This window comes from Hoplias malabaricus, chromosome 7 (assembly GCF_029633855.1).
Source record: "Hoplias malabaricus isolate fHopMal1 chromosome 7, fHopMal1.hap1, whole genome shotgun sequence".
NCBI classification, from domain to species: Eukaryota; Metazoa; Chordata; class Actinopteri; order Characiformes; family Erythrinidae; genus Hoplias; species Hoplias malabaricus.
The window spans coordinates 8,549,069-8,571,476 of NC_089806.1; the positions used below are offsets into that span (position 1 = coordinate 8,549,069).

The 22,408-nt window shown below is 39.9% G+C and overlaps 1 protein-coding gene across 1 annotated transcript in view; it reads right to left on the reverse strand.

The window, feature by feature from the left end:
• The window catches only part of xrn2 (5'-3' exoribonuclease 2), a 32,191-nt gene that overhangs the window by 4,188 nt on the left and 5,595 nt on the right, over positions 1-22,408 (reverse strand). Inside the window, exons 8-28 of the mRNA XM_066676773.1 lie at positions 21,103-21,153; positions 19,711-19,868; positions 19,525-19,599; positions 19,118-19,251; positions 18,408-18,465; positions 18,203-18,310; positions 17,256-17,300; positions 16,103-16,246; positions 14,821-14,865; positions 14,268-14,362; positions 13,543-13,678; positions 11,160-11,267; positions 10,848-10,937; positions 10,645-10,717; positions 10,430-10,513; positions 8,611-8,708; positions 8,266-8,345; positions 8,107-8,163; positions 7,002-7,070; positions 5,643-5,771; positions 4,947-5,098 (exon numbers count right to left, since the gene is read on the reverse strand). Coding sequence (XP_066532870.1) covers positions 4,947-5,098; positions 5,643-5,771; positions 7,002-7,070; positions 8,107-8,163; positions 8,266-8,345; positions 8,611-8,708; positions 10,430-10,513; positions 10,645-10,717; positions 10,848-10,937; positions 11,160-11,267; positions 13,543-13,678; positions 14,268-14,362; positions 14,821-14,865; positions 16,103-16,246; positions 17,256-17,300; positions 18,203-18,310; positions 18,408-18,465; positions 19,118-19,251; positions 19,525-19,599; positions 19,711-19,868; positions 21,103-21,153 — 1,989 coding nt within the window. The remainder of the gene's footprint in view (positions 1-4,946; positions 5,099-5,642; positions 5,772-7,001; positions 7,071-8,106; positions 8,164-8,265; positions 8,346-8,610; positions 8,709-10,429; positions 10,514-10,644; positions 10,718-10,847; positions 10,938-11,159; positions 11,268-13,542; positions 13,679-14,267; positions 14,363-14,820; positions 14,866-16,102; positions 16,247-17,255; positions 17,301-18,202; positions 18,311-18,407; positions 18,466-19,117; positions 19,252-19,524; positions 19,600-19,710; positions 19,869-21,102; positions 21,154-22,408) is intronic.

Genomic DNA, 22,408 nt, shown 5'->3' on the forward strand with positions numbered 1-22,408 from the left:
AGATAGCAAGGAAGTTTCAGTGATGCAATTAAAGTTTGCGTTTTTATACGATGGTAAGAGTATTAAAGAGGGGTTGGAAGAGACAGCGGAGAGAGGGGGGGAGGGAAAACAGAAAAAAGAAAAAGCTGCATTTGCATTTCTTTCCCCCCTACCTACAAAATGAACTAAGCATTCATCTGGCGGCACTGTGGCGGGCTCAAGTGCTCTAGTTCCAGCGCTGCAAGCCCCTTCACAAAGCCACACTTTCAAAAAGTAGCAAGCGGCTTCTTCCCAATCTACCGTTGCCAAGGCAATAACCAGCTGCACAGCTCCGAGTTGTTTGTTTTATAGGGGCAGGCCCAGTGAGTGGATGAGATGGAGAGGAAAGAGTGTGTGTGTGTATTTTATTAATATATATATATATATATATATATATATATATATATATATATATATATATATAAATAATTTTTTTATATAGCTATTTTTGATTTAGCTAGCAGAAGACAAAAACTGTTGTTTACATACACAGTCCCAGTCTGAGTGGTAGTTGGAGGAAAAAAGATGGGGAAAACAAAGGAAATGGGAATGTTTCCATGTTTGCCATAATAGCAACGGTACACCTGCAGAGGGGCTTGTGTTTATATAAATAGCACACAGAACCTAACCCATCTTGAAGACCTGAAGGCCAAATATCAGCTCCAAAAGAGGTCACCAACTGAATCACATCAGTTCATTTGTCTCTGGGACGGCTTCATCAATGCCTACGTCTCTGAGGCTTGCTTGCAGATGCTAGCTTACTATGGCCTTAAGAGTCAATTGCAGAGATGGCATCCAATTATCTCTTCCACGCCACACTTTCACATATACCAAAACCGAAGACAAGAACAAAATAAAACACAAAACAAAAGAGGGACCACCCAGTTTTACACCAATTATCATCTTGCGTACGCTGGTTTGTTAAAACTCCGTGTATGAGACGACCAATTCATCCGGCTGCGTTCTAATAAACCCAGACTACAGTTGGCAAACAGTGGAGTATAAAGGAGTTGAAGAGCAGCTGTGACAAAGCGCAAACAGGATTAAATCAACAATCCCCTGTAAACTGTCTTCTCATTAACACAGGGATTACATCGTCCCAATCCACATTCTGTAAATACTGACGCACTGCTGGCGCTTTTTAACAGACCCAAGTACACAAAGGAAGTGCAGCTGTAGTCATCCAGTCAGTGGCTTTATGAAACATGGGTCAATGTTCAAACCTCAGACTAGAGCTGGACATTACTACTGTATACTACGTAATCTGATATGCACACAGCTGCATGGCAAATGACTGATTTATGGTGCTTTTCCACTGCATGAAGCCTACACGACTCTACTCAGCTCGGCTATTTTGATATTCCACTGGCCCAATTTGGTCCTGATCGCTGGACCCAGGTACTTCAGTCCCAGCTCGTAGGTACAGAGTAGGTACTAAATGGTGGCATGTAAACCTTGCAGAGCGCTGATTGGCCAGAGACATGTCAATCACCAGGAAATGCAGAGCTCATTCAATTCCAACACAAATTCGCCGCTTGTAAAACCTCTTAAATTACAGCAGCTTTCACATTTACCTTTTTTGTTTGTTTGTTTTGTTTTTTAAAATCTGACTCAAAACGGCAGCTCAAAAGTTTACCCTGAGGTGTTTTGAAGAGGTTTATATGCTCCATGGGCCGATGGCAGACGAAGACTTCCAGTGAAAGCTTAACATGCAACAAGGAAATCAGATCTGCGTAAACTGGGGCGATTCCCGTTAGAGACGGTTTTGCGCCGTCATCGGCTCCATTTCACAGGGGAGCTGTGCTAGTAGAAAAGCGACTAGCTTTAAGTGAGTCAAGTCAAACCAGTCCCATTAAATGGAATATTAAACTAGGCCAACAAATGATCAAAGTAATGAAACACTACCACCACACACGAGGAATTACGAATAACAAAATCTAATATAATTACAGTGAGTGCACTGTGGACTTCTGAAGTTGTGTCATTCTGTAGTCAGGTCCAGATTTGGAATTTCAGGTTGAAGTAGATGTCAAACAAACAAACAAAATAAAAAACGTATTGATGAGGTTTACAAAGACATGTCCCTTTGAGTCTTGTGGTAGACAACAAGGCTCCAAACACCGGGTGCAGCAAAATGAACGAGCTTCAGAAGATAGAGTTCACCACAGGGCACTACAGACACCCTTTATAGTACTCATATAAATTCACATTAGATCTGAAATTCCTAAAATGGATAATACATAAGACAGAATGAGCAAAAAATGAATAATAATAAATGTAATAATAAAAATAAAATTCAGATCAGTTATTTACTGCCAATATTGATGCTGATTCCCCTTATTTTAAATTCCTAATGCTCAATAAAAAGCCTCTGACTGTTTAGAGGGCTCATTTGCATATTTACAACCCTTTATGATGTCACAATGGCAAGGGGCTAACTGATAAAACCCTAAATCACATCTTGTTCACTTCTTGCATCATTCTCAAATCACTGCAGCGTCTGAGACAAGACCCAAAGCCTGACATGTGCTACTTTACCTCCAGCTGTTTCAATTAAAGCCAGCAAAAGCCCCTCCGCACGCCTGAAGCCCCTGCACTGAGCCGACACCGCAGGAGGTAGCGGCACAGTGAAAGGGGAAGTTAACTAGGGTTTCACCCCTCTCCAGCACACTGCACACATACTCTACTCAAACACGCTCCATTAGAGCCAGCACATCCCCACACACACAGTGCAAATGATGGCTCGCATAAATATAATGGCCAATCTGCTGAGTGTCAATGCAGCAAAGCCCTGCTGATGGAGTCAAAGGTCAAGGCTGGAGATACGCACACGGCCCTGAGCCACACTTAAACACCACAGCTTTGATTTTGGAGTGTTCTGATGAGATAGGGATAAAAGAATGGCATCCAAACAATAATAATAAAAAGAACACCTCAAATGCACATGCTGGTTTGCACTCAGAATCAGGCGAATTAACTCCTAACGAAGAGACACTACAGCAGAAACACAGGGGACCTTCAGATATGAATGAACTGAAGCAGGTGAAGACACCTCACTGCATTCGTTTAAAAACGAGCCTGTGACTAAAATGACCTCTGTTGTAGAAACACCACAGCTGCTTTTCAGTCTTTACAGTGCAAAAATCCAATTCCTTATGCAAATTAATTTCAATACCATAAAAATGTAATTAAATCGTATTTATAAGAGGGCGATACATGAACGATTAAATTAATCAAATTAACAAACGCATAGAATAAGATACACAAGGACACATTCCTCTGAAATTAATTCAGCTGCTTTAACTAAAGTGTTCAGAGCAAGTAAGAAATCCTGAACCAATAGGAACGGAGGATATGTTAAATAATAATAATAATAATAAATAAGCTGCTAGTTGCATTCAATTTTATACATAATGAATATATTTAAAATTGAGTGCTAGTCTTTTTTCCCCAAAATAACATTAAGCCTACTTGTCAACACTAAAAACAAAACACTAATGAATATATATAATAATTCCATTATAAAATTGTCAGCGATTGTGTACTGAACAGAAGCTGTAAACGTTGGATGTCTTTGAGGAGAGCTTTAGAAATTCTACTCTTAAAGGGGCAGCGTGGAATAAGAACAGCAGGGCCAAAAGAAGTCACACGGATCTGCAGGATTTGGCGGGGAGGGGTGTGCGATGGGGAAAGAAAAACCAAACACACACATACACCACATACACACAACCCCATTTGCATTAAGTGCCAGCAGGATGGCCTCCACTCGCCCACAAGCTATCAGCAGCCAGATGAGATTATTCATCAACTTGCAAATTGGCACATCAAAGTGAGCATGGAGGAGCGCAGTGCAGGAGGCTGAAGCTAACTCTAAGCAGCGCAGCTCCACTCCCAGGCCAGATGGCTGCTACTGCGGTGAGCCAAACACAGCTCCTCCTCTGTTGCTGCAACTCGCCTCGTCACATTTAGAGACCAGCAAGCACTGGGCCTAAGAACTCATCATGACCACAGATACTCATTCTGTATCTGACTCTGAAATTTGGCGGGAAAGTAAGCTCTTTGATAGTAGGATGTTTGTGTTTAGAAAAGGACTACACAAAACACCATTTATTAATCATTATATTAATAAATAGCAATATTTGCTGTTACTGATATACAGAGTCCTGTAATATTCTGTGTTCATGGTGCCATCAGTAAGAGTCCTTGGGCAAGACTCCGAATTCTAGATTAGCCTACAACTGGTATATAATAAAAACTACAAACTACTAAGGATGAGAGCTTCTGCCAAATGCTGTAAACGTAAACTATGTGAATATTTATTACGCTGCATCAAGAACAGAGACCAACAATACAGCCCTGTTAAAACTTAGATTTTAGACTGGAAAACAAAAGTATCTATTTGTTTACCATCTCAAGAGAACAAGTTTCCTAAAACACATTATTAATTATGTGTATTTTACTGTAAAACTGAACTGAAACTGACGAGCTGTAAAGAATCAGCCCACAGGTCATCAGCATCTATCATTCTGGTCAGCTCATCTGACCAAGAGCAGCTCTCATTAATGTCTGTCAGTTACCAAAAATATAATTATACACACACACACACTTGCAATCACACATCTCTGCTTCCTGATCAGTGCAAGGCTCTGCCTGTGGTTGATTATCATTAACCACCTCTAACACTGAAGCTAATCTAAATTCATAGCCCTAAATGCAAGTCATTTGGCTTTCAATGTTTTGCAAAAATTATACAAAAAATCGATCATGTCACATGACTGTGACTCATCAGTTCACTTGAACACACCGCAAGGAGCTGTGCAAGCAACACATGCAGCAATGTACTGCAAACTAACGCTGAAATTACAAGAACCAGGTTCTGAGGGGGTAAACAGAGCCTGCTCCTGAAGAGAGCAGGGTGCAGGACTCACGCTGGAATTGGGGCCGGTGGTCTCGGAGGGGAGGCCGGTAGTTTCCCTGGTGATAAACGCTGGGAGGCGGGGCATTGCTGTACTGACCCATGTGCTGGTGATGGGAACCTTGGCTCTGCTGACCACCTCCTTGATGTCTGTTCACGTGATGGCTGAATGAGAAGAGAAGAAAAAAAACAACTCTGAAAACTTTTGAGCACCTCAATGTTTCTAACTCATTCTTAATTGTCCTAGAGCACTTAAATATATGCAAACAATCACAAATTAGGTATCTGTTCACATCATCATCATCCAAAGAAATAATTAAAATAAAAAATAAATAAAAATGATAAATCTGTCTATTTTTCTGCTTTAAAAAAAACAAGCACCTGTCTGCATGCTCTAATCAAATCCAATAGCTTTCATTAAGAAATTAAGACTATGGTGGACAAAAATCTGCATACATCACACTTGCACGCCATGATGCATAATTCATCATTAACATCCAGCCCTGATGAATTTGCCAGATGTTCAATTAAGTTTTTAAGCAGCCACCCTAGCTCTCCTGCATTTTTTAAACAATAAAAGATGGTCGCGCTTGCAGCGAGTGAGCGAAACACAGCTTGATGGAATGTTAATGTTTTTGACAATGTAGTCGTCTTTTACCTGATGACATTGTTAAACTAGAGTCATTTTTGAAGTCGATCTCACACCTACCCTAACGTCCTGAAGGCGGACTGGCCGAGATGAGCCTGCTGACGGTTCGGGTTGAATCCCAGCCGCGGCTTCCATGGCCCACTGTTGGACCTTTCCCAGTCCCCAGGTTTCAACACCTTACTGGGAATCCTGAAAGTATATAACCAGTCAGATTACAGATTCAAAACTCGTAGTGCATCTATATCTGTGTTTTTACTAATACAGCTATTCTCCTGACTTAGTTTTAATTGATAAATGCACTATACAGTGTAGAGAAAAAAATATATAATAATAAATATTTACTTGTATAAAGTTACCCTTGAGTAAAACTTGCAATGCTAACAATGTGTTTAAAACATAACGTAAATTATACTACCGAACAAAAACAGTGTACGATGCAGTTTCAGTGTTTGTACGAAAAAAATACACCAATCCAAAATACAGTTAAAATCACCAGGTTAGATGAAGCCTGATCTGTTCTTACTGAGCTTGGTCTACACTAGGGGTGGGTGATATGGCCCTAAAATAATATCACGTTATTACAGGGTGTTTTGGCGATAACTTTTTTTGACGATATGAAAAAACACTGAAAAAAATCTTTTATTAATTTAAAAAAAACACACTAATGCAACAAACCAAATGTTATATATTAATATTAATCATATTAACCATTAAATATCTTTAATATATATTAATAGCATTAAATGGATTTATTTATTAAAAAGATTCATTTTACTGCAAATGTAACAGTTTCAAAATATTCAAATATAAAGTAGTGACAAAAGAAATCAGTAAACATTTGCTTATTTGCAAACAACAGTAATTTATCAAGATTCTGTAGTGCGTGCGTATAAACAACAAAAGGAAAGGAAACAATATATTCCTTATTTACAGTTGTTTACACAGTAAATAATAAAACAAACAGTAGTGGCTGTGCTGAGTCATTATGTAAACAAGTCGGAATATCACAATTATCACGATATTGATTTTTTAATAGTTTAAAAAAATTACGATATTATTGCAAATGATACGATACGTCACAGCTCTAGTCTACACTTACTAAGAATGGCCAGAAGTCAGATGTAGGAAGAGAGTAATGCACTACTAGAGAGACTGTTTTATTTTTAAAAGTATAAACAGGGTGTCTCTGTAACCCATGTCTGCAGCTGAAGGCCAACAACGCATTCAAAAATCCTTGAGAAAATTTGTAAACAATGTTTTGTACCGATGATAAAGTAATATCTGCAGCACGGTCAGGAAAAAATGAAGAAGAAAAAAATCACCAATTTACTTCCTTCTTTTTATTGCTTGACCCCAATAACAATAATAATTCTTCATTCCTTCAGAGTTAATCACTGAGAAGAGAGACTGAGTATTTACTTAGCCCCTGGAAGGATGACAGCCTTGAACACATGACCTTCTTCGTACTGCGGATCCTTGAATTTGATTCTGAAAGCCAGAAAAAAAAAAGCACGATTATATCTGCAGCTACAGATCAGAACAAATTCTTTTCATTGAATTCCTCAGCGAGGAAAATCAAAGGCTGGACCGTCAGAAGGCCAAGTATTAGGTTGCAACCCTGTTAAACAGAGAAAAACTGAGCAGAAGTATTTCACCCAAGTCATTCAGATAAACTGTACCAGTCCACGGTAAAGGCAGCAGCCTTGTCCAAACTTTGTGCTCAGCGAGAACGGCTCGACTGGACAGAGGAGATTTCTCAGGAGTCAGGGAGTCGTGGAGAAAAACGGATTCAGTTTGAAGTCGTATTTCATGCTGCTTTTAAATATCAGGCATGTGTTTGAGGAAATCGACGTTAGTACGTTAATACAGCAGTGTGTTAACCAGCAAACAACAACCTGACCTCTCACGAGGAGCCGACGGAGCTCGTGAGGCTAATTAATTAATTGAATTAATAACTATTAATTAGCTTGTAGTCACCCTTCTGTTCAAAAGCGATGAAGCATCCTACAATGTGCTTTAAAGTGGTCCTTTAAAATGAAACAATGTACAAAAACCTGTTTGGATGGGGTTAGTTTTAGCTGTGGAAATGGAGTAATGTAATTATTACATGGAGTATGTCAATGATTACAGTCCTGTCCTAATGGAGCATTTTGGTCATTCCTCTGCCACCATAATCATTACTGACTTCCTGTGGTAAAGTGACATTACACCGGCTCCCCATGTAAAACTAATCCTGTCAGAATAGGGCTTAAGAGAACCCCTACACTAGGGTGCCTTAAAAGTGGACACACTTAAATTTTCCTGTGATGTTTCCTAATAGTTGAAGGATGTATTTGCTTAATGTGTTCTGTATTTTAAAGTGAGAGAACAATGGAAAGCAAATGGAGACATAAATCATGAATTACTGATGACAAGGACACAGAACTGAATACCGCAAATAAAACAGTACACGCAGGTCTAAGGACTGATACCCTGCTTTCCTCTATTAACTTAAACAAAACAAGGAACAATGTGTCTGACTTACCCCACTGCACTGCTGCATGGAATATCTCTCAACAGCGGCACAGGAGACTCTACTGGTCTGCAAGAATCATTGAAATGTACTTTGTAAGTTTCCCTATATACACATATATAGATAGGTCACATAATAAGATATAAATAAGATAAAACGTCTGTTTCTTACTTATCTGGTAGAATAGGCTCTTCATCAAGACACAATATCCCTTGGATTCCATGGCACAGCTCTGGAGGGATCTCAGTGCCCTAATTTAAAGAGGAAGAGAGAGGTCAGGTACAAATTCACCACACTGCACGAGTTTGCTGAGAAAGCCTTAGTACAAGCCCTGTGTGGTCCATGTGCTCAGTTTCTTCCAACATAAAAATGTGCTTCCAGGAACTCAAATGTTAGCTTCACAAGGTGGCGTTAATTCAAACTGAGGGCTGAATCATTTTCATTATTTCCAACACAGCCATTTAAGAGAAGAAAGGGCGTTTCGCTCAGTTTAGGCAAAACATTTCAACAACATACCTCTTCAGACCCTGAACGATAGAGCTCCTGGATGAAATCACACAGAGGGTGAGACTTTCCCACAAAAATCACATCGCTGCCCAGACTATTCCTTCTGACTGAAAGGCAAAATACACAGAAGCGCACACTGCATGAAAATCACTCAAAATAAAAATCAGCAGCCTTCTCCATAGCCACCTTTCATCCATTATTATTCATTTGTGATATTTATATTTATTTATTTTTTCCCGTTTGTATGTCATGATCATGGCCATGGTCTAGAATGTAATTCTAAACACTCACAAAATGGCAAATATTTGTGGGTATTCTTACATCAACTATAATGATTAACAGAAAATTGTCTCGCTCTGGATAAGAGCGTCTGCTAAATGCTGCAAATGTCTCCTTTTCTTGCCTTTGGTAATACTTTAAACTGGATGCTGGAACTGCTACACAAGCTGCTTTTAAATACTTTATGCTGTATTACTCCACAGAACGCAGCCTAGTGCTGAGGGTCTTACACTCCCTCCAGCCCACACTTGGCATTGGGTACAGTGATCTTAGGCTTTTGTGCAGCTGCTCCAATAAATTGCTCAATTTTCTGTGGAAATTACATACAAGCCACGCACATGTGAATGTCTGTGACCACCAGGGCTGTCCCGAAAACCGTTTTTTGGGCTTCGCCCGGGATATTCGGCGAATATTTGGATACATGGGGGGTGGGGTGCTGTACAGGCTGCACCATGGCTTCGCTCGCTACCCTGCTAACTAGCAGTAATGACACGAAGCTGACAAAATGAACGGTGGCATCACCTTGCTTTGTTGTAAGTGTGCTGTTTTAGCATGTTTGGCTGATTTATAGGACTGAGTTATAGGCTTCAGTGCCTGCTGTGAAATTAAAGCCACACTTTATTGGCTCCCAGCATGGCTCCGCTCGCTGAGTTGTTCGCTAACTTGTGCGCTACACGGGTGCCACTAAGAGCACAGAGTATACACAATTTAACCAGCGCTTCTTTGAGGTGCAAAGCTGACAAAAATGAACTGTATCTTTGCCAGGATTCGTTGTAAGTAGGGTGCTGTAGTGTGTTAGGCGTTTTTTAGGCTTCGTTCAAGACTTTTATATTGACAAGGCTGAATACATGTGGAGGGTTACCTTTATTGCCTTATTCATTCATTCATTCATTATCTGTAACCCTTATCCAATGCAGGGTCGCAGTGGGTCCAGAGCCTACCTGGAATCATTGGGCACAAGGCAGGAATACACCCTGGAGGGGGCGCCAGTCCTTCACAGGGCAACACACACTCACACATTCACTCACACCTACAGACACTTTTGAGTCGCCAATCCACCTACCAGCGTGTGTTTTGGGACTGTGGGAGGAAACCCACGCGGACATGGGGAGAACACACCAACAGTCACCCGGAGCGGGAATCGAACCCACAACCTCCAGGTCCCTGGAGCTGTGTGACTGCAACACTACCTGCTGCGCCACCATGCGGCCCCTTTATTGCCACAATTATCCAAAAAAAAAAAAAAAAAAAAAAAAAAAAAAAAAAAAAAAAAAAATATTCGAATCTCAAAATAATAAACTGAGTACCTAACGACCGAATATCTAAAATTCGGGGCCACCCCATCCCACAATGGGAGCATCAGAATGGGAGCATCCCAATAAAGCTAAAATGGGGAGAATCTCCACAAACATTGGGGTATTGTGTAATTTATTTCACCTAGCTTAGATTTCCATGGCCCACTGTTTTGACATTTTTGCAAGACATTTTTTTTTTTTTACGTTTGAAAGATGCATGTCATTATTAACAGTATCTTAGTGTCAGTACTCACCTTCCTCTGGAGATAAATCAGGGTAGACATCAGCTAAAGCTTCCCGTAACCTGCGCTCGTCCACAAACGGCAGCAGAGCAACACCTTTTAAAGGACAAGAACATTACCTTTATCATGAATCGTCATCATCATCAGGAAAAAACAATGTTAGGACATGTTAAATAAGTCAGATGCTCAGTTTAAGGAGTAAAAATTATCATTTTTTTTTAATTTACCCTGCCAGGCATATTTCTTCCCATTCAAGTCAATAGCAAAGTCTTCAGGGTAGAAGTCGATGATTGAGGACTCCTGTTTAAAGCAGAAATTAAGACCTTTATTGTAGCAGCGAGTTCAAATCAACCTGAAGTTTGAGCTTAAAAGATTGTCTGTAGGCTGTAGGTCATAACTATGACAGTCCAAATATAAAAATCACACTCACGGGGTCAGTCATTAGTGCCCTCCATGTTGTTGGCAAGAAGTTCCCACTGGCGGCAGGAAACACTCCCATCAGCTGCTCCAGGGGCTTAAACTGCAATTAAAACAATCCCATTGATAAAGACTCTAATATTATATTCTACAGTGAAGTATTGAAGGATGTGCTGTAATCATTCCAGCGAAAAGAACTATAAACACTTATTTAACAGAAGTTACATCTCCACAAACGAAATGTACTGCATTCACAATGGCTGCATTTTAAAGCCAGCACATAATGTAACAATCAATAACCCACACATTCCCTCACTCCACCTACCGGTTTGGTCCCTTTCTCAAAGTCAGAGAACACGTCCTTGATGTCTCTGAAGTCAGATGCAAACGGTGCATAGTGGAATGGAAAGTACCACTTCCAGGAAGCACAGCCCTGTGAAAATAGGAAATGACCATTAATTAGCACCAACAGCACTCTGGCCTTCACAGGTCACAAGACGGGAAGTTACACACATCTTCACTCATTTTTCCCCCCAAAAAAACACCATTTCAAAGTCTTTAAAAACCCTAACCCAACCTTGTTTTCTATTCAATTTTCATATTCAATGCATTCTATTATTCCTTTCCATTTCACACATGAATTCAGTGCGAGATACACAACAGTAGTGAATCCTCATTCAAATAAAAGTTTGAAGAGGGACCGGAGACTGAAGCGAGGTTATTAAGGCCATACAATCGAAGAACAAAGCCAATAACGGCACGCGCATGAACTCACATACTGCATTGAAACTGCTCTCCATCTTGCTTTAGCACCCGCCAAATCAAAGCAGACATTTAAAATGGACAAATAACCTCAATATATATAAATACATTTAAAATCATGTTTTACAGTTAACAGAACAAATAATTTCACTCTTTTAAAATCCTTCAAAGTGCCCGATCTTTGGTGGCGGAATTCCCATTTCCTGAGAGGTGACCTTCACTTTTAAGTGGAGAGATAAATTGTAATTGTCTGTGGAGTTGAGGCACGTTAACAGCCTGTCACTGTAGAGTCTAACACACAGAAGAACCACATCACAGCCCCAAAACCTGCTCCTCTGAGCAAACACTGAGACCATTAAACATAATTAAAATCAGTAAACCGTCATGTCTTCTCTTTTTTTCCCCCAAACCGAACCACGACGCCTGGTCCAATGAATAAAAATAAACCCAGGTGACTTATTTGAAATTCATGTTTTTTTAAGCATGACTAAATTTTCATTTCTGCAACAGAGTAAGGTTTGTAAGATGAATGCAAAAATAATGTTTTGCTTTACACATTTCTTTCCATAATCTTGTTATTGTTGCCAGAAAACGTTTTCAAGTTATTTAGCAAAATACATTTATTTGAAGGTTTTTTTTAAACACTGCAACATTGACAATGAGACAAAGGTTTGGCCAAAATATTTGTTTGATGCATTAGATTTCATACAGGGGAAAAACTCAATGTTTTTAAATGAATTAAAGCCTAAAATATAAGATAAAATAGTTGTAATGAGAGAGGGATATGAACAAACTGAAGTGAATGTAAAAAAGAAAAAACGATCATTATAATAAATAAGGATATATTTTTCAAACCATTTCATAACAGTGACCTCTTTGCCTTGTTCACATTCATAATTAAGTTAATGCTGTCAAGTGCAAGTGAGCTAAAAAGGGTCCACTAAAGCCACGCCTTACATAATAAATAAAATAATTCAGGGGCAACCTCCTGAACCCGTGAGCGATAGAAAGGTGCCTTAATGTGTGTAAATAAAAGGCATGTGGAGATCTGCCCTCTACATTTACTCCTTAAAATGTATCCTCTTCATACAGCAATTTGGCTGTGCGTGTGTGTGTGTGTCTGGGAGAGAAAGGCTGTGGTAAATCTATGAATGCGTGTCGGAGGGCAGCAGACACATCTCCAGCAGCAGTGAGAGCTCATAATGAATCCATTCAGAACATCCCAGGGGAGCGCTCTCCACAGCTCAGCACAGAGTCAAACACGAGCCTCGGCATCAGCTTGGCTCCCAATTACTGACCACAAATCCCTGCCCACAGCCCTAATCAGAGGGGGATCTGCTGCAGAGAATGAACCACTAATTATTGAATTTGGAGCTAAAAGATCAAGACCTATATTTATAAATGACTAGATAATACAGGTTTTTCAGAGGACAAGGCAAACACAGAAAAGGCTGTTTGATCCCACGAGGGGTGGGTAAACACAACCATGAGAAGTCATTCTACAATTCTATGCCTGGATATAAGGGGAGAGAGAGAGTAGCAATCGCTCTCCATCTCAGGGTTCAACAAATACCTCGGTAAAGAATGATCTCAGAGGGACTCGGGTCCCACTTAGGCACTTCTGTATTTGTCGTTCACTGTGGTAAATTATTATTCTTGAGAATTGTGCGTTTAGATGATGAAAATGTTAGCATCTTATAAAACTATCAGCTGGATGCTTATTTGTTGTTCACCTATAGCTACAAAAAGAATATTTACATTAAAAAACAAAAGCAAAATTGGATGATTCCTTACAGCTTCCTTTGTTTCTGGTACGATTGATTCACTGATTCGTTTGATTCCTGTTTATTCACCTCAGAAAAACTAGTGTTGCTAAGTTTTGTTTTTGCTACATCACCCACCCTCACTGCAGGGTTCAAGAGTCATTATACAGGTCAGTCACACACCTGGTAGTAGTATCTGAGGACCCAGCAGAGGCCCTCCACATAGGACTTGACCACTTTTTTGCGAAACTCTTCATCAGTCTCGTCCACATCAAACTTGTTTTTGTAATAGCGCTGTTTCCAGCCTTCCTCCCACAACCTAAAAAACAATCATAATTATAATAATAAATTCACGATTGATGATCATTGGTCTGAACACCAATTAAGAAACCTTCACCCCAAGCACAGAAATAATTAAAAAGACGGTCAGAGCAGAGCAGCTGAATAGAGTTGTACGGTACAGCAATTAATTAGAGCAACCAGGCCCGCAGATTAAAAAGGTCTTGTTTTATGAAGTTTCCCCCATGCATACAAACCTCCTCATAACATTTCCAATGTGGCAGAAAGCATTAAGCAGCAAAGAGAAACTTATTTTCCAGCTGAGTGTTCTGGTGGGCTGTGGAAATGCAGCAGCACAACGCTCAGATAATCAAGGATGAACGGCAGCTGTCTAGCCAATCCTCTACACAGCCCCAACGGGCCAGGGAAAGCCGGCATGAATACCAATTTAGTCCAATGGATTTAACAGCTTTGGCAACAGCAGCACAGAGGAATTTCAGAGAATATTTCCCCTTTCCATATTAATCACTGGCACTTGTAGAAGACACCACTGTTACCGCTGTGGAGGGAGGGGGAGGGTGAAGGGGAGATTAACGGTGTGTAATGGTGAGATCCCAGCAGCTTATCACCTGACATTATCTTCAGGCTCTGGCTCACTGTCACTGTCTTCTGCTTTCCTCTTCACGCCGCGCTGGTCCACACCATCGCTCGGCCCTGCAGGACCCTGAGCGGATTAAAAACATATAAATAAATAAATAAATAAAAACACATTATTACCATGCATTACGTGTCCCATAGATCTGTGCCCATGACCACCTTCATAGGGACACACAAATTGAAATGTTGAAAAAGCAAAAAAGTATCTCTCTCATTACAATTACAATCTTATCCCACAAGCTCCTGCAGCGCTTTTTCCTGATGGAGCTCATAACGAATGCAGTGACAAAAAAATATTCTTAATTGCCATTTTCAAACTACTTAAATTTTAGTCTATATTTCGTTGAATAAACAGAAGATATTTTTTATACTACACAACAAGTACGATAAAAGGGAAAAACTTTTTTTTTTACATTTATTCATTACCTAAAAACACTTATTTATATAAATAAATAATTTATATGAATTATACAAATAAAACTTATTTGTACATCTAAAGAAAGACGAAATAAAAGCAGTACTTGCCTTGCCTCCATTTTTTAACATGGCCCTCAAAGAATCTGCTGCATCCTGGGTAGACAACCAGAGAAAATGGTCAAATAGAAAAAGGGAAGAAAGAGAGAAAAAGGAGGAAAAAAAAAATATATATAAAACTACAGTCAAACAATTTAACAATGAAAAATCCTTGAGACAACCGTCATAAAATGTCTTCAATAAATGGTCTCTCTGGAGCTATGGGCATCAGTGTGTTAAGGGTGTGGAGAGGTGTGATTTTGAGAGGGAAAAGTCAGAGCATTCATTTTGGTTTGCTCTAACACTGCTCTGACAGTGAGGGATCTGCAGGCTGTAGGAGTCACACTGGGACAACATTCAAGTGATACACACTAAGTCATAAACACAGAGTGGGTCTCAATTCTGACGTCTCCTTGATTCCTCTCCCTTTCATCACTCAGCATCTGACCAGAAATGGATCAAAAGAAGCCCTTTTTTAAGGTGGCACCACTCTGTTAAACGTTCTTAGCAGAATACAGGACAGTGAGAGGCAGCCAAATTGAAGAAACAAATGTGCATCTTACGCAGAAGACTAGTGAAATATACTCTGCCTTCTCACGCTGTTACTGGATGATTCCTAATCAGTGGGAGGGTACTGTGAAATAATGAAAGAAAGTGATAGAATTCAAAATGTTTAACCCTATCAGACAATAAGAGATGACCAAAGCACATTTCATTTGGTGAACAGGATTGGTGTTGATTCCTCCCATCTTTTCCTTGATTCTCAATGCTCGCTGTGGGAGGGGCTAAGAGGAGAGGAATGCATGCAGGAGCAGGAAGTGAAGACAAACAAAATCGTGAGACCCACCCAGAGTGTTGCCACTTCCAGTTGAAGGACACGGGAAAACCTGATAGCGTTCACAAGCTTTCGCCAAATAAATAAATAAGAAAAACACCCCAGGAGATACATTTGGGAAGATGCACGTGGGTGAACCCAGCCTCTAAATGCCCTGCAACTCTACCCCATTACTTCACTCCATAGGAATTCAATTCATTCAGTAGATCACACAATCTGCTGAGAAACTGAACTAATGCTGTTGCTTTCAGAATTGCTGCGTTCTGGTTCAAACTGAAAAAGCTAACACTAGTTATGTTTGTTCAGAGTGAAGGTCTTTGTAGTTGTTTTTTTAATCAATCATCATATTAAGGCTTCAGGCATGAAGAAAATCACCACTGATCCCCCTTAGATTGGAGTGATTAAATAAAACCTAATATTAGTGATGTCACACATGTAGTTTTGTGCAGAGACGTGTACCTTGTTCTGCTGGTTGCGGTTTCCTTGCATCCTCATATCGTAGGCAGTGTGGCGAGCATTCTGCACAGGCATGGGTCTGTCCCGTCCGCCCAGCGCCTGCGGAGCGAACTGACCGCCGGGTAGATACGCTGGACCCTGCTGTGACTGGAGGAGAGCAAAAAATATAGTCCAGATATGACTCACCGTTGTAGTTTTCATCTGTTTATGACCTATATCAGTTCATTTTTTAAAACATTACTCCATGATACACTTGATGTAATGGCATTCAGGAGTGGGTTGATGGGAAACGGTGCACTGTATGATAAGTTAGAACTTAATACAGGAACCAGTTGGGTAAGGTGTTCAATCGCTCAACAATTTTTTACAGGCATCTCATAGATATTTGTTTTAGTCCCGTCATAGCTGTGAAGTTTTGCAAGGTCAAATAGTCCCCCAAAACACTTTTACCGTATGTCAGACATTGTGTGTATAATTGTGAAGAAATTGTGACCCTGATTCTCCATCAACAGCTTTGACTGGCAGCATAAGAAACCTCTACATCTCACTAATTCACATCCATGACTTGAATGATTTGGCTTAAAACAAAGCTATTGACCTAAGGACAAACTCTTCAAAAGGTGAAATTCTCCTTTCAAGTACATAACAGACAAATATGAATAGCGTACGTTCCCCAGCTTTAGGAGGAAAAAAAGACTGATATCTAAGACAAGATTCTACACGTGTTACATGTTAATCATATTTTCTGACACACACTCATTACGGTGCTTTCTAATCATAAGTGACATTGTTAGTTTTATTCCTGCACCCTTTTCCCCCCCAACAACATGAACTCTCAACACTGCGCCAATTCAGTTAACTAATGTATGCTCTTTTTCAATTATACGTGCAACACATGACCATGTGCTCCTTTCATTTATGGGTGAATATTCTGCCGTAACCGCACGTTCAAATAATGACGAACCGTACTCGGTAGGAGTCAATTAAATGAAACGACCTTGCCCAGTCACTATTCACAGGTAGAGAGTGGATCTGAGCGTGCAAAGTTCACAGGTTTATTCAAAATACCTTGACATAGCTTTTAACCACTTAGAAAAATAAATTTATTAAAATGAAAGACCCCATTTAAGAAATCACACAAACCAATTCCACTTACTTTCATTCGCTTCTTCTTCTCCTTCATCCTCTTTTTGAAATTTTCCTGCAAGAAAAGAACGAGTTGCTTCACTTGAGTCACCAAGAAACTCCTCCACAAACAAAAAGAACAGAGCATAAACTGCTCATGTCCTGTGTATCTGTGTTTGATGAAGACTATTTCACCACCATTTTGACTGAAGACAAAGTGTAAACAGGCCTAAGCAGTGATTAAAATGGCTACTTGTTTCTTATTCTCTACTGTTTAGCACCGGGAGATGTAGGCCACTTTCCCACTGCATGGTACATGCACTCCCCTGCTTTTTGCTTTTCCATTAGGCACATTTGAGGCCAAGTATGGACTAAACTATGCCATGTCAACCTTGAGTAGCTCTGGTTGACCAGAGAGACTTGTCAATCACAACAAACTGCAGACATCCAGCACAAACTAGCTGTTTGTAAAATATCTAAGCTACATCAGAAATCACATCCACTTTCAACTGACTCACAATAGCAGCTCGCAAAATTACACCATGGTTTTTTGAAGAGGTTCAAACACTAGTTGGATTTGTGGCAGACAGAAGAACCCAGCGGTCGAGAAACAAAAACTTCTGACCTCACACTGCTCTATACACAAAACCAAAATATTATTATTAAGGACACGGCCACGGTGTTGTTCTGAGTTGAGGTTTTCAGGCTGAAGTTTTAATTAATTCACCAGCTTTATGTTCAGTTTCCATTTCAGCCGGTGTTATTTGTAACAATTTAATAGCCTAGTTTAGCTTTGTAAAAACGAAATCCACTCTGTTGCTGATCTGCTGTAACGTACTTACGTGAACTTACTTTAGCGGGTTCATTTTAGCTACTGCTTGGGTATTACGTCCTTACATTTTAATTTCTCAATGCTATATCTAGAATTTTAGCTTCACTGCATCGTAACTTGGTACGGGGTCAGATGGAAGAACATACCTCATCCTCTTTACGCTTCTTGAAGATGTTATCTTCCGCCACTCCCACGGCCTGCATTATGAGCTCCACTCGTTCCAGATTCACAAAGCCATTCTCCGTGAGGTAACCCTATGAGAAAGCACTGTTCAGAAGACATATTTTTGCCCTTTCTTAAGTCAGTTAGACTTATACAAGCTGCATAAATACAAAGGAACATGTTAAATACCCCAGTCTTGTGAACAACGTCTTTGTAAATTGACACCAGTCGATCAATGGCACCCTCTCTGAAAAACACAAAGGACATCTGCGTAAGAAAGTTCACCACAGACATTTTATTCTGTGAGAAGTTACATTTTTTCTAAACAATCCTTTACACTTCAATAACTGCCACATTATATAATGCATACTATTTATAAAAGCAAAGGAAAAATGAATTTGCCCCCTTGTACCCTGTTTTTCAATCGTCAAGACTCGGAGTCTGAAATGCTAGACGACTTACAATGATTTTTAAAGTGAAATTAAATGTGCTTAATTAAAATGTTAGTACAATTATTTCACCACTGAGTAGTTAGCTCTTTCAGGCATATTTGTGCACACACACACACACACACACACACACTAAAATATATTGACCAAAATATCAAAATGATATGCACAGAGTGTATCCCTAAGGGAATCTATCCACATATTATTAATGCTAATAAAAGGGAGGACGTCTAGAATCCTTGAGTTGTTCTATACTAACGAAAAAAAAGTAAATATTGTAAAATATAAATCAAACTAAATTGCCTCTAAAAACAACAACAAAAAAATGAACAGTAATATACAAATGAAAAATAAACAAAAACAAAACCACCTTGCTGATCTATACTGCATTTGTGGTAAACACTTGAGGCTAAGAACACAGCGCAGTAGCGGAAGGTCACACTGATGTACCTGATTTCTAAAGATGGTAAATGGGGCAGGAAATCATTTCCAACAAAGAAGCACATGAAGACCCAGTCATCCACACTCCTCTCGAAGCTGAAGGGAAAAGGCAGGCTGGCCATCGTCAGCTCGCGCTCCAAATACTAAAGAGGAGCAACAAATATCAATAGACAGTTCTACAGCACAAAAAAAGACTCAAGGACAAATGAACAAATCAAATTGAAGAGGCACAAGCAGCAGGGCAGCTGGAAAATATAGGCTAGATAAATTCTGTCACTTTGAATGTTGTGATATTAACTCCTGCTTCAACATATTCCATTTACTCCTATAATTACTCACTAGTGATGTGTCCGTGTGTGTGTGTGAGAGAGAGAGAGACAGAGACACAGGGAGAGAGAGAGAGAGAGACAACTGACCTCTCTCAGAACGCACAGTCGAATGAATATAAACTCCTGTTCAGACACTGGGATTGAGTCTGCGAATTCATCATGCTGCGTGAAAGAAAAACAAGCAACTGGTTATTAATAAAATATTTATTAAATCCATTAAATCCAAATAAATGTATAAAAACAGGACAGCCAGTTTAACGATGGCCGAGTTACCTCTCCTTTCTTCTCTCTGGCTACTCCTTGGCAGTCTTTAAGCTCATGGCCAATCTGACCACACAGAGCACATGGCCTGGGTTTGTTGGGCTTGAACTCCTCTCTGATGATGGTGAAGTTTGGCTCATGTGTGGCCAGGCCCAACATAATCAGATCAGCTAACGAAGACAAGAAACAGCCACTTCATGCAAGCTGAGGTGGTGAGCGCTTGTAATACATCAACAATCTCAATATATACGAGTACTGGTTTCACACTAAGACGACTTAGCCTACAGTTTAATCAGCACTGACTGATCACAACCAATTCAACTCCGTATAACAGCTTTATTCTGTACAATAGCTTCCTGGCTCCAGGCATGGTTTCCAGGGCTTGTCAGTTAAAGGGAAGTAACACTATTTGTGGGAACCGTTATAAATGTGCTCTCAGATGCCAGAGACACTGTTTTATGGTAGATTTGATTTCCCCCCCCCAGTAACAGTGTTGTAAGACCCCCACAGAACATAATTTCAGATTTCCAATAGTAGAACCCCAGGCAGTATATCTGTCTTTCACCAGGTATGTTTCTTAAAATGAACAGTGGCACTTCAAAAGCACTTCAGCTCAAGTACAGAACTACACTAGCTGTGTGAAAGACTGGGGGACACACCTAATAACGGTTGGATTGTTAAAAGAAATGTTTGAAATATGTTTGCAAGGAACCAGACACCCCAGTTTATATACACCGACTCTGCAAAAGTGATTTAATAAAACATCCCCTCTAACACCTTGAAAGGCAAGGAAAACTACCCAGAAAATGATTTATGTACAGTTTATTTTACTCTAAGTGTAGATCGTTTTTTGGATTTTTAAATGCAATAATCCTCTCCATTACGCTGCACCCACAGAGTGTTTTTGAGTACAATTATGAGCCCAGTGAGTATTACTGATGAATACGGTGACATGTATTATGCCCATGATAAATTTGGCTCTAACATTCTCACAATGGCAGCTTTCACCAGGAGGAATGCTTTAGAGTTGCTGAAAGGAGTAAACACCCCAAGCTCCACTCAGAGCTAACTGAATGCAATATTTTTACTCCTTTGTCCACTAAGTGTATCATAGGCTGTGGATTACTACAGTCTTTATACTGCGTGTCTGCTGTAATTGCTCCTATTCACAGCAGTTTAGCCAGACTGTTCCACCCATTACCAAGCCAGTTCAATCAATTTCTCTCAAGCATCAGCAAGCTCATTACTGCAATTTCTCTCCGGTACAGACCATAGATGGGGCTCAGATTAAGGACAGATATTTTGATAAAAAATTAGTAGCTCGTACAAAAGATATACAACCACATACAAACACAGAATTACTAAATAATAAAATAAATAAACCTATGATGACGGTTCACTTACCATCAGCGCCACAGAGACAGTGGTGAGTATTTGGGTCATGGTTTGGTTGACCTGAGGGAAGAAACAGGAAAAGGAAGCTCATGAGTACGAGCTGAAACATTTTATTAAATACAGTGGAACCTCTACCTACGAACTTGATCCGTTCCCATTCCCCATTTAAAATAATGGAAAAGCAATTAATGTGTTCCAGCCCCCACCCCCAAAAGTCACCCTTTTTGAACTGATATATGTTTACAACACTCTCAAATTAGTAAAAAAAATACATGTAGCGTTACTAAAAATAAAAGAGAAATACAGTGGTAACAGTAATAAAAAGAAATAAAGTTTTAAGTGGTTACATATCGCTTTCTTGGAGACGTGACGACTGGCTGGAGGAGTAACACAGGCACTGGCTGTATGACGGGAGGTGGGGGGTGGGTGGAATAACGGAGAGTAGGTGGTGAATGTGGGGAGACCAAGCGTAGATACGGCTTAACTTAGCACGAATTTCGACATCTGCCATTTACACTAATGCTAAATTGCTAAAGCTACAATGTGCTAATCTTAAAAGCTCACTCAAGTCTGGGGGCGCTGGGAGACTCGCCTACTGGGGTCAGTGGCCATTTCCAGCTGCCGGCTCGGAGGAGGCTCGGGTTCATTTCTAGAGTCATGGTTCGTTGGCGAAGGCAAAAAAAATATTCAAATGCCCGGTTCGTATCTTGGAAAGTTCATTAGTAGAGGTTCCACCGTATTTAAAACAAATAAATCTGCAGACTGAAGACTGAGTCAAAAACCTACATCCGCTGCAATCACAGCCCAAATTCTCTGAATTAGAAAGTGTTTACCAAGACCTACAGGTTAAATGTGCAGAACTGGTAGACATATTACACCGAAGACAAAATGAAGACAAGGCCTTTTCAGAGAAGTATGAGTTTTCCACATGATAAATGAAAGAATCCATCACATACGATTCTTTATTGTTTAACATAACGGGAACTAAAGAGGAAGAATTACACACAGGAGACGAACATGACACGGATCCAATAAGTGGAGAAAACTCGATTATAATGTTTCAGTTAAAATCAGCACACATTGGGTATGAAAGTTTTGTAAAAAGCTTACACACAAACAACTCCTATTTTGAAGGTAATGTCCTCACTGTCAGGGTCCTTTACATTTAATCACTGCTGGTGAAAGCTGTTCTGAAAACTTTGGACCATACCCTTGATAACGAGGCTGTGATTGGCCATGATTTTTAAACACTGTTCATCAGTGTCTGACGCCGTGTGGACAACCACATTAACGTGCGTGCTTTCATTTCAAAACT